This window comes from Piliocolobus tephrosceles, chromosome 21, assembly GCF_002776525.5.
Source record: "Piliocolobus tephrosceles isolate RC106 chromosome 21, ASM277652v3, whole genome shotgun sequence".
In the NCBI taxonomy this organism is placed as follows: Eukaryota; Metazoa; Chordata; class Mammalia; order Primates; family Cercopithecidae; genus Piliocolobus; species Piliocolobus tephrosceles.
In genome coordinates, this window is record NC_045454.1 from 5,412,676 (window position 1) to 5,427,518 (window position 14,843).

At 45.7% G+C, this 14,843-nt stretch overlaps 4 protein-coding genes across 4 annotated transcripts in view; all 4 read left to right on the plus strand.

The window, feature by feature from the left end:
- LOC111528913 (zinc finger protein 816-like) overlaps nt 1–5,088 on the plus strand; it is a 9,301-nt gene extending 4,213 nt beyond the window's left edge. The window contains exons 2-3 of the mRNA XM_023195787.2: nt 1,292–1,418; nt 2,601–5,088. Coding sequence (XP_023051555.1) covers nt 1,292–1,418; nt 2,601–4,849 — 2,376 coding nt within the window. The 3' untranslated portion in view covers nt 4,850–5,088. The remainder of the gene's footprint in view (nt 1–1,291; nt 1,419–2,600) is intronic.
- Nucleotides 1–14,843, plus strand: part of LOC111528918 (zinc finger protein 468) — a 183,006-nt gene that overhangs the window by 65,341 nt on the left and 102,822 nt on the right. The window lies entirely within an intron of this gene.
- Nucleotides 1–14,843, plus strand: part of LOC111528925 (zinc finger protein 888) — a 97,309-nt gene that overhangs the window by 45,882 nt on the left and 36,584 nt on the right. The window lies entirely within an intron of this gene.
- LOC111528915 (zinc finger protein 28) overlaps nt 1–14,843 on the plus strand; it is a 163,364-nt gene that overhangs the window by 3,100 nt on the left and 145,421 nt on the right. The window contains exon 2 of the mRNA XM_023195793.2: nt 1,292–1,418. The gene's annotated coding sequence lies outside the window, so the exon portion shown is untranslated. The remainder of the gene's footprint in view (nt 1–1,291; nt 1,419–14,843) is intronic.

Below are 14,843 nucleotides of genomic sequence, written 5' to 3' on the forward strand. Positions count from 1 at the left end.
TTTGAGAAAGAGTCTCAGTCTGTTGCCCAGGCAGGATTGCAGTGGTGTGATCTTGGCTTACTGCAATCTCTGTCTCCAGAGTTCAAGTGATTCTCCTGCTTCAGCTTCCTAGATAGCTGGGATTACTGGCACCTCCCTACGATGCCCAGCCAATTTTTTTATTTTTAGTAGATATGGAGTTTCGCCATGTTGGAGAGGTTAGTCTCAAACTCCTTTTTTTTTTTTTTTTTGAGACGGAGTCTCGCTCTGTTGCCCGGGCTGGAGTGCAGTGGCGGGATCTCAGCTCACTGCAAGCTCCGCCTCCCAGGTTCCCGCCATTCTCCTGCCTCAGCCTCCCGAGTAGCTGGGACTACAGACACCCGCCACCTTGCCCGGCTAGTTTTTTGTATTTTTTTAGTAGAGACGGGGTTTCACCGTGTTAGCCAGGATGGTCTCGATCTCCTGACCTCGTGATCCGCCCGTCTCGGCCTCCCAAAGTGCTGGGATTACAGGCTTGAGCCACCGCGCCCGGCCGAGTCTCAAACTCCTGACCTTAAGTGGTCCGCTCACCTCGGTCTCCCAAAGTGATGGGATTGCAGGTGTGAGCCACCATGTCTAGACTTATTTTATATATGTGTATATATATAATATGTATAATATATATTTAATTATTTAATAGTATATTTAATATTATATATTTATATAGAAATACATAAAATATCTATATTATATATAGATATATATATAAATCTGTATTATATATAGATATATATATTGTTTGAGATGGAGTCTTACTCTGCAGCCCACGCTGGAGTGCAATGGCACCATCTTGGCTCACTGCAAACTTTGCCTCTTGTTCTCAAGTTATTCTCCTGCATCAGCCTCCCAAGAAGCTGGAACTAGAGGCCTGCACCACCACATCTGTTTTTTTTGTTTTTGTATTTTTAGTAGAGACAGTGTTTCGCCATGTTGTCCTGGGTGGTCTTGAACTTCTCAGCTCAGGCGATCCACCTGCCTCAGTCTCCCAAAGTGCTGGGATTTTAGGCTTGGGCCGCCGTGCCAGGCCATATATTTTTTTATATTGTCCGTAAAACTGAGACTTCCACGGTGACTTAAGGGATTTTAAAAGCTATCCTGAAAAAGTACAATAAAGTGCAACTATACAGAAAAATTGTTCAAAAATACCTTAATGTGAATTTTTCAGAACACAGTCTTGGATCAAATCAATACTTATTTTCTCTTTTCTCATTTCACGTGAGGGCGATAACATACTCCTTCACAACGTTTTGTTGAAATGTGTTTTTTATTTTAGGGACGCTTGACTTTCAGGGATGTGGCTATAGAGTTCTCTTTCATGGAGTGGAAATGCCTGAACCCTGCGCAGAGGGCTTTGTACAGGGAAGTGATGTTGGAGAACTACAGGAACCTGGAGTCTGTGGGTGAGGAAAATGTCCCTGCAGACATGAGGAATCTGTCCTTGTCTATCTTGGCTCTTTCTGGTTTTATATGATCTTTTGTGATTTTGCCCCATCCATGCTTTTGATGTACATGTCATTGTTTTCTGCAGTGATGACCCTCCTGTCTGTCATGGGTAGCTTCTTAGAGACTGTCTTGTGGAGTGGTTTCACATAAAAACAGAAAATTCGTGAACACTTTGACTAATACAGTTGAACATCATCCTGCTCTAGGAAGGGATGTCCCTGGAAGCCCTGAGCAGAATTGCCAGCATGGCCCAGGATACGAGATAGAAAGCATGACACTGACACTGACTGACAAGTGTTTCCAGCTGTGGTTCTGGTTTTGTTTTCTTTTTCTTTGTTTGTTTTCAGACAGAGTCTCCCTCTGTTGAACAGGCTGGAGTGCAGAGTCTGATCTCAGCTTATTGCAACCTCTGCCTCCTGAGTTCAAGCAATTCTTGTACCTCAGCCTCTCAACCTAACTGGAATTACAGGCATATGCTTCGTACCTGGATGATTTTTGTATTTTTATTAGACAAAGGGTATCACCATGTTGATCAGGCTGGTCTTGAATTGCTGGCCTCAAGCAATTCGCTCACCTCAGCTTCGAAGTGTTGGGATTAGGATTACAGGCGTGAGCCACCATACTTGGCCTTTCATCCTGGTTTTTGAGAACCATCACAGAAGCGTCTCTCACTGGCACTGTGACAGTGTTCATCACATAAACTAATGGTCATCTTCTGTAAGTAGCAGTCACTGCTGTAGAAATTCCTCCTAGTGAGGAAATAATTAGGCTTACTGCCTCATATATATGAGGCTCTTGACTGAACTCTTTTTTTTTTTTTAATTCTAAACAGAATTTTGCTCCTGTTGCCCAGGCTGGAGTGCAATGTCGTGATCTCCACACGCTGCAACCTCTGCCTCCTGGGTTCAAGCAATTCTGCTGCCTCAGCCTCCTGAGTAGCTGGGATTACAGGCGCCCACCACCATGCCTGGCTAATTTTTTTATGTTCAGTTGAGACAAGGTGTTCTTAAACTTTGAAGATCACATTTGGGAAGTTTAAAATAAGTATTGCTTTTTGTGTAATTTTTACACATTTCAATATTAACTATTATTTACCATCTGTACTTAATTGGAAAACTATTGGTTTTTATATTTTTTAGATAGCTCTTTAAAATCCATGATGGAGTTCTCATCACATGAGCACAGTAATACAAGTAATACAGGAGAAGGGTTCTACACAGGGACATTGGAAAGACGTAAAAGTTACCACATTGGAGATTTTTGCTTCCCAGAAATCAAGAAAGATATTCATCACTTTGAGTTTCAGTGGCAAGAAGTTGAAAGAAATGGCCATGAAGCACCTGTGACAGAAAATAAAGAGTTGACTGGTAGTACAGACCAACATACTCAAAGGCATGCTGGAAACAAGCCTATTAAAGATCACCTTGGATCAAGCTTTCATGCACATCGGGCTGAACTGCGCATATTTCAGACACAAGGGAAAATTAGTAACCAAGTGGACAAGTCTGTCAGTGGTGCTTCCTCAGCTTCAACATCCCAGAGAATTTCTGGTAGGCTCAAAACTCATATTTCTAATAAGTATGGGAAGAATTTCCTCCATTCCTCATTATCCACACAAATACAGGAAACACTCATGAGAGAAAAACCTTGCCAAAATAATGGGTGTGGCAAAGCTTTTAATTATAGCTCACTCTTAAGGAGACATCACATAACCCATTCAATAGAGAAACAATATAAATGTGATGTCTGTGGCAAGATCTTTCATCAGAAGCAATACCTTGCATGTCATCGTAGATGTCACACTGGTGAGAAAACTTACAAGTGTAATGAGTGTGGGAAGACCTTCAGTCAAACATCATCTTTTACACGCCATCGTAGACTTCATACTGGACAGAAACCTTACAAGTGTAATGAATGTGGCAAGACATTCAGTTGGAAGTCATCCCTTAGATGCCATCGTAGACTTCATACTGGACAGAAACCTTACAAGTGTAATGAGTGTGGCAAGACGTTCAGTGAGAAGTCATCCCTTAGATGCCATCATAGACTTCATACTGGAGAGAAACCTTACAAGTGTAATGAGTGTGGCAAGACCTTCAGTCAGAAGTCATCCCTTCAATGCCATCATACAGTTCACACTGGAGAGAAAGCTTACAAGTGTAATGAGTGTGGCAAGACCTTCAGTCGGAAGTCATCCCTTGTATACCATTGTAGACTTCATACTGGACAGAAACCTTACAAGTGTAATGAATGTGGTAAGACCTTCACTCAGATGTCATCCCTTGTATGCCATCGTAGACTTCATACTGGAGAGAAACCTTACAAGTGTAATGAGTGTGGCAAGACCTTTGGTCGACATTCAGCCCTTATAATTCATAAGGCAAATCATACTGGAGAGAAACCTTACAAGTGTAATGAGTGTGGCAAGACCTTCAGTCAGAAGGCATCCCTTCAGTGCCATCATATACTTCACACTGGAGAGAAACCTTACAAATGTGAAGAATGTGGCAATGTTTACATTCGCAGATCACACCTTGAAAGACATAGGATAATTCATACTGGAGAAAAACCATACAAATGTAAGGTTTGTGACAAGGCTTTCTGGAGTGATTCATACCTTGCAGAACATCAGAGAGTTCATACTGGAGAGAAACCGTACAAGTGTAATAAATGTGGCAGGAGTTTCAGTCGGAAGTCATCCCTTCAATACCATCATACACTTCATACTGGAGAGAAACCTTACACATGTAATGAATGTGGCAAGGTTTTTAGTAGAAGAGAAAACCTTGCACGTCATCATAGACTTCATACTGGAGAGAAACCTTACAATTGTGAAGAATGTGACAAAGTTTTCAGTCGCAAATCACACCTTGAAAGACATAGGAGAATTCATACTGGAGAAAAACCATACAAATGTAAGGTTTGTGACATGGCTTTCCGGAGTGATTCATGCCTTGCAAACCATATGAGAGTTCATACTGGAGAGAAACCTTACAAGTGTAATAAATGTGGGAAGGTTTTTAATCAAAAAGGACACCTTGCACAACATCAGAGAGTTCATACCGGAGAGAAACCTTACAAGTGTAATGAGTGTGGCAAGGCTTTTAATCAAAAAACAAGCCTTGCACAACATCAGAGAGTTCACACTGGAGAGAAACCTTACAAGTGTAATGAATGTGACAAGGTTTTTAATCAAAAATCAAACCTTGCAAAACATCAGAGAGTTCATACTGGCGAGAAACCTTACAAGTGTAATGAATGTGGCAAAGCCTTTACTGCGCAGTCAACACTTATTCACCATCAAGCCATCCATGGTGTAGGGAAACTTTACAAATATAATGATTCTCACAAAGTCCTCAGTAATGCTACAGTCATTGCAAATCATTAGAGAATCCATAAAGAAGTGAGATCTACAAATGTAATAAATGTGGCAAATTTTTCAGACATCGTTCATAACTTGTAGTTCATCAGCGAATCCATGATGTAGACATCAGAGAATCCATACTGGATAGAAATCTTACCAATGTCATCAGGGTGGCAAGGTCTTCAGTCTGTGATCATTCCATGCAGAACATCAGAAAATTCATTTTTGAGATAATTATTCCAAATAAAATGAATATAAAAAGTCATAAAGCTTTAATTGACATTAGAGTCAATTCAACTTTGACTTGAGTTTGAGTTGACTTAACATTGAGTTCAAGCATTAATTGACATAAAAAATGTTAATGTTAAGAAGAATGGGCCAGGTGCGGTGGCTCATGCCTGTAATCCCAGCACTTTGGGAGACCAAAGCAGGTAGATCACTTGAGGTCAGCAGTTTGAGACCAGCCTGGCCAATAGACTTGAGCCACTTTACCCAGCCTGTTTTTTATTTTTATCTTTATTTTTTGAGATGGAATCTTGCTCTTATCCCTCAGGCTGTAATGCAATGACATGATCTTGGCTCACTGGAACCTCCTCCTCCTGCATTCAAGCAGTTCTCCTGCCTCAGCCTCCTGGGTATCTGTGAATAGTGATGCATGCTACCACACCACGCTAATTTTTGTATTTTTATTTATTTTTTATTTTATTTTATTTTATTTTTTTGTTTGGAGAGGGAGTCTTGCTCTTGTCACCCAGGCTGGAGTGCAGTGGTGTGATCTTGGTTCATTGTAATTTTTGCCTCTTGGGTTCAAGCAATTTTCCTACCTCAGCCTCCTGAGTAGCTGGAATTACAGGTGACCGCCACCATGCCTGGCTAATTTTTGTATTTTTAGTAGAGAGGGGGTTCCTCCATGTTGGTCAGGCTGGTCCTGAACTCCTAACCTCAGCTGATCCACCTGCCTCATCCTCCCAAAGTGGTGGAATTACAGGCATGAGCCACTGCAACTGGCCCTTTTAAAGTTTTATTTATTTATTTATTTTTGAGCCTATTTTGCAGCCTTTACAAAAATCAGGGTTTTCCCACAAGATCATGAAGATTTTCACATAAGGGACCTCTGACCATTTGTGTTGCTGTTGGCAGTAAAGGTCAAGCAGGGATATGGTAATAACATTCGTGCTCCCCACCTTTGACCATGTTCCTGCCTTCCTAGTTTATATTTTGACCAAACCCAGCTACTCGCGAGGCTGAGGCAAGAGAATCACTTGAACCCGGGAGGCGGAAGTTGCAGTGAGCCAAGATCGCACCATTGCATTCCAGCCTGGGAACAAAGAAAGAAACTTAGTCTGAAAAAAAGAAAAAGTCAAGCCCCTTCTCCTCTCTCCATCATCATAGTGTTTGCTTGATTTCGCTTCTTGCCATGTCTTCTCACAAGACTTTCAGAATTAAGTGAGTCCTGGCCAAGAAACAAAAGCAAAATTGTTCCATTCCCCAGTGGATTCACATAAAAACTGCTAATAAGGTCACAGTCACGTTACCATATCAAGCTGAAAATGTCATCCCTATCTGAAGAGTGGACATGTTTTATTGGGAATATACTTTTTAATCTCTGAATCTGTTATGAGTGCATTGGTTGGCTGGGTTTGGTAATATGTGAAACATTTTATTAAAAAAAAAGTCAGGCGCGGTGACTCACGCCTGTAATCCTAGCACTTTGGGAGGCTGGGGCAGGTGGATCCCAAGGTCAGGAGATGGAGACCATCCTGGCTAACACGGTGAAACCCCCTCTCTACTAAAAATGCAAAAAATTAGCCTGTCGTGGCTGCGGTCGCCTGTAGTCCCAGCTATTCAAGAGGCTGAGGCAGGAGAATGGCGTGAGCCCGGGAGGCGGAGCATGCAGTGAGCCGAGATCGCGCCACTGCACTCCAGCCTGGGCTACAGAGCGAGACTCTGTCTCAAACAAGGAAATAAACATCCCGACGCACCCAAATTCCTGATGTGGCTGGACTGGGGGCTAGGGTGCTACGAAAGGCAGGTTTGAAACAGAAACAAACGCTCACCTGAGTCAGTCCTGGGCTCTCCGTGCAGAACAACCATGGGCTGGTAGTGGATCCTGTCTGGGAGGGTTCTGGACACCAAGCGGGGACAGGGCAGGAGGGGAAAATGTTGCTGAGGGGGCGGGGCCTGAACAGATGCTGGGGCGGGGTGAGAGAGTGGAGGCCACTGTGGGTGCGGGGCCTGGTTAGAGGTTGCGGACTGGGCAAGAAGGAGGAGGTTGCCAGGGTGCCGGGCCGGTCCCGGCCGGACAGCGGGCTAGGCTAGAGGGTTATCGCTGTCAAGGGGGAGGGCTCTGGAAGGTAGGTGGTTAAAAAGGGCCAGGCCTGGAGGAGGCGGGTTCGGGCTTTCTCCTCTGCTGGGCCGTGGACTTCGCCAGCTGTCGTCCTCTCCCTCTAGGACTGGATCCTCCGGGTTCTGATTGGTGGATTCATTCTCTTGTGCCGTGATGCTTCCCTAATATCACTTGGATGCTTCCTGCCCGTTTTAACATTTCAAACAATGGAAGGTAAAACTACTTATGTAGTAGACCAGGTGTACTGAACGCTGAATACTTTTTCCTCTTAAATTGAAAATGGTTTTAATGCACAGCGCCTTTTTTGAGCAGGTAGAGTCGCGCGTCCTGCAGGTCCTGCAGTCTGGGGCAGGGCAGGGGAGAGGTGAAAAGACCTCGGTAAAGGGGTGGAGTGGGGCGCTGGTTGCAGCGAGGACTGACAGAACGGCTTATTAAACTAAGCAAGGTCCTGGGTTGTTTAAGTGGATAATGGAAACTGAAAGGTGACATGCAAAACTGCCTATTACACCCAGGAGGTGGAGAATAATTTCATATTTCGTGGAAATAAAGTCAGGGCCCAGAGCTGTGGCTCACACCTGTAATCCCAGCAATTTGAGAGGCCGGGGCGGGAGGATCACTTGAACCCAGGAGTTCGAGATCAGCCTGGGCAACGTAGTGAGACGTCGTCTCTATTAAAAATCAAAAAATGGGAATGGGTCAGGTGTGGTGGTGCACGCCTGTGGTCCCAGCTGCTTGGGGCGCTGAGGTGGGAGGATCACGTGAGCCAGGGATTTCACAGCTGCAGTGAGCTGTAATCTCTCCAGCCTGGGTGACAGAGCTAGACCCTGTCTCAAACAAAGAAGGAAATAAATGAGAGGTATAATTTGCTTTGAAAATTAAAAAAAAACTTTTTTTTCTCTTTCCTTAGGACTTTTATTTAGAAAATTTGTAAATACATTTTCTCTGTCTTCTGTGTAGGGAAAAGAAAGAGAGATCAGACTGTTACTATGTCTATGTAGAAAAAGGAAGACATGGCCAGGCACAGTGGCTCACGCCTGTAATCCCAGCACTTTGGGAGGCCGAGGCGGGTGGATCACGAGGTCAGGAGATCGAGACCATCCTGGCTAACACGGTGAAACCCTGTCTCTACTAAAAATACACACACACACACACAAAAGAATTAGCCGGGCGTGATGGTGGGCGCCTGTAGTCCCAGCTTCCTGGGAAGCTGAGGCAGGAGAATGGCATGAACCCGGGAGGCGGCAGAGCTTGCAGTGAGCAGATCGCGCCACTGCACTCCAGTCTGGGTGACAGAGTGAGACTCCATCTCAAAAAAAAAAAAAAAAAAAAAAGAAAAGAAAAAGGAAGACATAACAAACTCCATTTTGATCTGTACTAAGAAAATTCTTCTGCTTTGAGATACTATTAACCTGTAACCTTAGCCCCAACCCTGTGCTCACAGAAACATGTGCTATATTGACTCAAGGTTTAATGGATTTAAGGCTGTGCAGGATGTGTTTTGTTAAATATGTGTTTGCAGGCAGTATTCTTGGTAAAAGTAATTGCCATTCTCCATTCTCGGTTATCCAGGGATACAATGCACTGCAGACGGCCACAGGGACCTCTGCCCAAGAAAGCCTAGGTGTTGTCCAGGTTTTCCCCCGACTGAGACAGCCTGAGATATGGCCTTGTGGGAAGGGAAAGACCTTACAGTCCCCCAGCCCGACACCCGTAAACAGTCTGTACTGAGGAGAATTAATGTAAGATAAAGGCCTCTTTGCAGTTGACATAGGAGGTAAGCATCTGTCTCCTGCTTGTACCTGGGAATGGAATGTCTCCATGTAAAACCCGATCATACGTTCTATTTACTGAAATAGGAGAACACCTCCTTATGGCTGGAGGTGAGACATGCTGGCGGCAATACTGCTCTTTACTACACTGAGATGTTTGTGTAAAGTCAAACATAAATCTGGCCTACGTGTACATCCAGGCACAGCACCTTTCCTTAAACTTATTTATGACACAGAGTATTTGCTCACACGTTTTCTTGCTGGCCCTCTCCCCACCATTACCCTATAGTCCTGCCACATTCCCCTCTCCGAGATAGTAGAGATAGTGATCAATAAATACTGAGGGAACTCAGAGAGCAGTGCCGGGGCGGGTCCTCCGTATGCCGAGCGCGGTACCCTGGGCCCACTTTTCTTCCTCTATACTTTGTCTCCATGTCTTATTTCTTTTCTCAGTCTCTCGTCTCCACCTTGCGAGAAATACCCACAGGTGTGGAGGGGCAGGCCTCCTTCACTTCTGAGGTTTTTTTTTTTGAGACAGAGTTTTGCTCTTGTTGGTGCTGGAGTGCAGTGGCGTGATTTCAGCTCACCGCAACCTCTGTCTCCCAGGTTCAAACGATTCTCCTGCCTCAGCCACCAGAGTAGCTAGGATTACAGGCATGCACTAGCATGCCCGGCTAATCTTGTATTTTTACAAGAGATGGGGTTTCTCCATGTTGGTCAGGCTGGTCTCGAACTCCTGATCTCAGGTGGTGCACCCGCCTCGGTGGTTTGACACTGGGATTACAGGCTTGAGCCACCGCACCCGGCCTGAAGTGGTATTTTTAAGAAACAACCTAAACTTGTTTCAGTTTAATAACCCAGGGATATGTTTCTGAAGGACTTGGGGTCTCTCTTTGAAAGGCAAACAACAAAAGAGACAGTACCTGTAACTCAGTAGGAAATTAAATATTTCAAACATCAAATAATTCCAATTTAAAAGTATAGACCTTTAAATAGTTCTGAGCCTAGAAAAAATGTGGTCATGCAACCTGAGTCCAGTGGTATGCAGACACAACTTCCTTTTTTTTTTTTTTCTTTGAGACATAGTCTTATTATGTAACCCAGGCTGGAGTGCAGTGGCCTGATCTCAGCTCACTGCAACCTCCGCCTCTTGGGTTCAAGCGATTCTCCTGCCTCAGCCTCCTGAATAGTTGGGACGACAGTCAGGCACCACCATGCCTGGCTAATATTTGTATTTTTTAGTAGAGACAGGGTTTCACCATATTGGCCAGGCTGGCATCAAACTCCTGACCTCGTGATCCGCCCGCCTCAGCCTCCCAAAGTGCTGGGATTTACAGGCTTGAGCCACGGGCGCCTGGCTGCAGATGCAACTTCTAACAGTTTTCCTGGCCAGACGCGGTGGTTAACGCCTGTAATCTCAACACTTTGGGAGGCCAGAGGCTGGATCACTTGAGGTCAGGAGTTTGAATCCAGCCTGGCCAACGTGGTGAAACCCGTCTCTACTAAAAGTGCAAAACAATTAGCCAGGCTTGGTGACGCGCGTCTGTAATCCCAGCTGGTTGGGAGGCTGAGGCAAGAGAACTACTTTAACCCGGGAGGTGAAGTTTGCAGTGAGCCGAGATCTCGCCACTGCACTCTAGCCTGTTCAACAGATAAATAGTCTGTCTCGAAAAGAAAAAATGTAAATACAAAAATAAAAGTAATAGATCTCTTACACAAATGTGCTGGGACAACTAACTGGATATCCACATGAAAAAGAATAATGTTGGATCCCTGTCTCACACAATCAAAAAATTAACAAAAAGTTAAAAAAAAAAAAAAAAGAGAGACAAGGAAGGGAGCGCTGCGGGAGGAGGTGTTACTTTGTCGCCCAGGCTGGCTTGGACCCCCATACTCAGCGATCCTCCCGCCACTGCTTCCTGAGTAACTGGGAATTCAGGCTTTCGCCCCCACGCCCACATCCCTGCTGTGTTTAAGCTGCAGGTGGTGACCTCACTCCTCCCTGGCCTGAGCACTCAGTCCTGCATCCCAAGCGGTGGCCCTAGGGAAGTCTCAGCACAGGGTGGACTCTTTCCCCAGTAAATGGAGAATAGAAAGGGAGAGGATTTCTATTCTATTCTTTGGGCCATCAGCATGAAATCCTAAATTCCTTCCAGGCAGGGCTTTGTATTTCACATTCTAGTTTGCATCCCCGTTGCAGACAATTCCAGGGCTTTTGAATCATGCCTCAGTCTTCCTGGCTGCTCTTGTCTTCAAAACCCGAAAACAGAGGCGATGGGAAGGAAGCTGAGAGACTCGCAGGTCCCGCCCCGGCCCCGCCCTCTGTCGGTTTTGAAGGGCAAGGTTTCTCGGTCTCACGCTCCGCCCCTACGTCACCCAGGCCCCGCCCACCTTCTTGAGGGTCCCACCCAGGCCTATCTTCCGTCCTGCGCGCGCAGATTCTCGCAAACCCGGAAGCGGATCGCGTGGAGTGGCGGTCCCACCGTGGTGGTGAGTGTTGCTCTGTGTTGTGTTAAGTCTGCGCTTCCCAGGTCCCCGGCGCTTCTGTACCTGGCACGTGGGTTCCTCATAGACCTGGGAATTCTCGCCCGTCTTTCTTCACCCAGACGTCCCCGTGAGATTCCGGGGGTCGCTTCGTTTTGGGTTTAAAGTCACCTTAGGCTCGCCCCGTCCCGAATCTTTCTGCTATAGGGCAATGTATACACTTCCCATCGTGTAGTTTTCCTGCTCAAAACCTTTTTCTGACTCCTCCCCACCCGCACTTTTTAAACTCCTTACCGCGAGGGGGATTCCCGCCCTGGGCGGCTCCCAGCTTGGTATTAAGGCGCCGTCGCCCCCCACCTCTCTCCTCGTGCTGGGCCCTAATGCTCCCCAGGTCTTCCCTCCGTAATCACCCTTTCTCCTGAGCCCGCGTTGGGGTGGTACCCGGGGGCCTGTACTATGACACCGGGTATTTTTGCCTGCCCAGCTCCAGCCCCTGGAAAATGCGCTCCTTCGGGATGCAGGCGTCTTACTCCAAAGCCCCCTGTGATTGTGTGGGCCAAAGGGATCAGGAGACAGAGAGAGCGGTAGAAAACCTGAGACAGAGAAAAGAAGAATGGGAAAGACTGTAACAGATGGCAACGCAGAGGATGGGTGAGGGATTTGCTGAGAGACAGCAAAAATGAAAAAAACAAAAGAAAGGAAAAACAGGAGGAGAAAAGCAACTGGAGAAATGTAGAGAAAAGCTAGATGTACAAAGAGATGAAGGACAGCAGGGTAGGGAGAAGGGCAGCAAAGAGGGAGGCTCAACAGGGTGAGGGAGAGGAGGAGGGATTTGGAGCCAGGGCAGACAGAGCAGAGTGGTGCTGGTGGTGAGGAGAACAGAGGGAGAACCACAGCAGGGAGGACACCTGGAGATCTGGGGTGCTGGAGAGTGGGGACGGGGGTTTAACAGGGAAGATACAATTTAACAGGGAGAGCAGAGGAGGTGCAGAGATGGGAGAAGAGGCAGAAATACATGGAGATTGAGGATGATCGAAAGATTGGGGAGAAGGAGCAACAAGAGGTTAAATAAGTTGCGAGGATGGAGCAGAAGAGGTGGAAGAGAAGAAATAGAGGGAAGAAGGGGATAAACAGCAGAAGAGGAGAGGGGTACAAAATGAGGAGAATTCCAGGGAAAAAGAAAACACGAGCTAGAAAAGGGGAGAATGAGAGATATGTACAGAATTAGGGAGGGAAGCACAGTAATGAAGACAGAGGGGCTGGGCGCAGTGGCTCACGCCTGTAATCCCAGCAGTTTAGGAGACTGAGGCAAGGGGATTGCTTGAGTCCAGGAGTTCGAGGCCAGCCTGGCCAACATAGTGAGAACCCCATCTCTGCCAAAAAAAAAAAAAAATTGACCGGGCGTGATGGTGCACACCTGTAATCCCAGCTACTCTGGAGGCTGAGGCAGGAGGATCACTTGAGCCCAGGAGGTCCAGGCTGCAGTGACCCGAGATCATGCCACGGCACTCCAGCCTGGTCAACAGAGCAAGACACTGTCTCAAAAGAAAAAAAGGGGCGGGGGACTTCATTGGATATGATTAGTTGTGACATGTTGACTTCTATGTATATAATCTAATAGCTTAAAATTTGTTTAAATTATATAGATGAGATTGAGAATTTTAAAATTCCTATCTCTAAGGCATGTACATTTTATAAATCTTGGCATCAGAGGTCAGTTTCCACTTGGAATCCCTATTCAGCCCCAGGGTACTGTCTTAATTCACTTGTTAGACATTCTCTTTCCTTTTCCCAGAGTGGAATAGGAAGTGGGGCAGTGAAGTGAGAGAAAAAAATCACTTTCTGTTATCATGTAATAGTTTTAATTTAATTAATTAATTGATATTTTGAGACAGAGTCTGGCTGTATCGCCCAGACTAGAGTGCAGTGGTGTGGTCTCCTCCAAGTGCAGCCTTGCCCTCCTAGGCTTAAGCGATCCTCCTATCTTAGCCACTGGAGTAGCTGGGACCACAGGTATCAGCCATCAAGCCTGGCTAGCTTTTGTTTTTTTTTTTTTTTTTTTTTTTGTAGTAAAGGGGTTTCACTATGTTTCCCAGGCTGGTCTCAAAATTCTGGGCTCAAAGAATCTTTCTGTCTTGACCTCCCAAATTACTGGGGTTACAGTTGGGATTCCATAGAGGAGCCACCGCACCTGACCTACATAGTCGTTTTTTGTTTGTTTTTGAGATGGAATCTCGCTCTCATCCAGGATGGAGTGCAATGGCACAGTCTCGGCTCACCGCAATTTCTGCTTCCCGAGTTCAAACGATTCTACTGTCTCAGCCTCCCGAGTAGCTGGGATTACAGGCATGAGCCACCACGTTCAGCTAAATTTGTGTTTTCAGTAAAGACGAGGTTTCTCCATGTTGGTCAGGCTGGTCTCGAACTCAGATGATCCTGACCTCAGGTGATCCGCCCACCTCAGCCTCCCAAATGCTGGGATTACAGGTGTGAGCCACCGCGCCCAGCCCATAGTACTTTTTAAAAGGGACATCAGGATGCAGTGGCTCACGCCTGTAATCCCAGCACTTTGGGAGGCTGAGGTGGGTGGAATCACAAGGATCACAAGGTCAGGAGTTTGAGACCAGTTTGCCCAACATGATGAAATCCTGTCTCTCCTAAAAATTCAAAAATTAGCTGGGCATGTTGGCACACGTCTGTAATTCCAGCTACTCAGGAGGCTGAGGCAGGAGAATCACTTGAACCCGGGAGGTGGAGGTTGCAGTGAGCCAAGATTGTGCCACTGCACTCCATCCTGGGTGAGAGTGAGACTCCATCTCAAAAAAGAAAAATTGAAAAAAAAAAAAAAGGAACATCAAAGCCAGGGGTGATGGCTCATGTATGTAATCCCAGGACTTTGGGAGCCAATCATCTAAGGTCAGGAGTTCCCGACCATTCTGGCCAGCATGGTGAAACCCTGTCTCTAGTAAAAATACTAACAAAGTAAGCCGGGTATGGTGGTGTGCACCTGTAGTTCCAGCGGCTCGGGAGACTGAAGCATGAGAATCGCATGAACTTGGGAGGTAGAGGTTCCAGTGAACCAAAATGGTACCACTGCGCTGTAGCCTGGGTCTTCATCTCAAAAAAACAAACAAAAAAATATAAAATAAAAAACAAAAGAGACATCAAAAGTGCTTTTATTCTTATTGTGTAATAGATTTCCTTTTTTTTTCTTTCTGGTTCCTCTTCATTTCTTTCTTTCCTTATTCTTTTTTTCTTTTTTTGCAGTTTGAGATAAATCTTAATTTTAAAAATTCCTTTTTAAATACATAATCACTTCTTCTGAAAGATGCCTTTGTGGCATCCAAAAATCAGCTCACATCATTCCTTTCTGAAGGGGTGGCCTGCCCCTCCACACCTGTGGGTGTTTCTCGCTAGG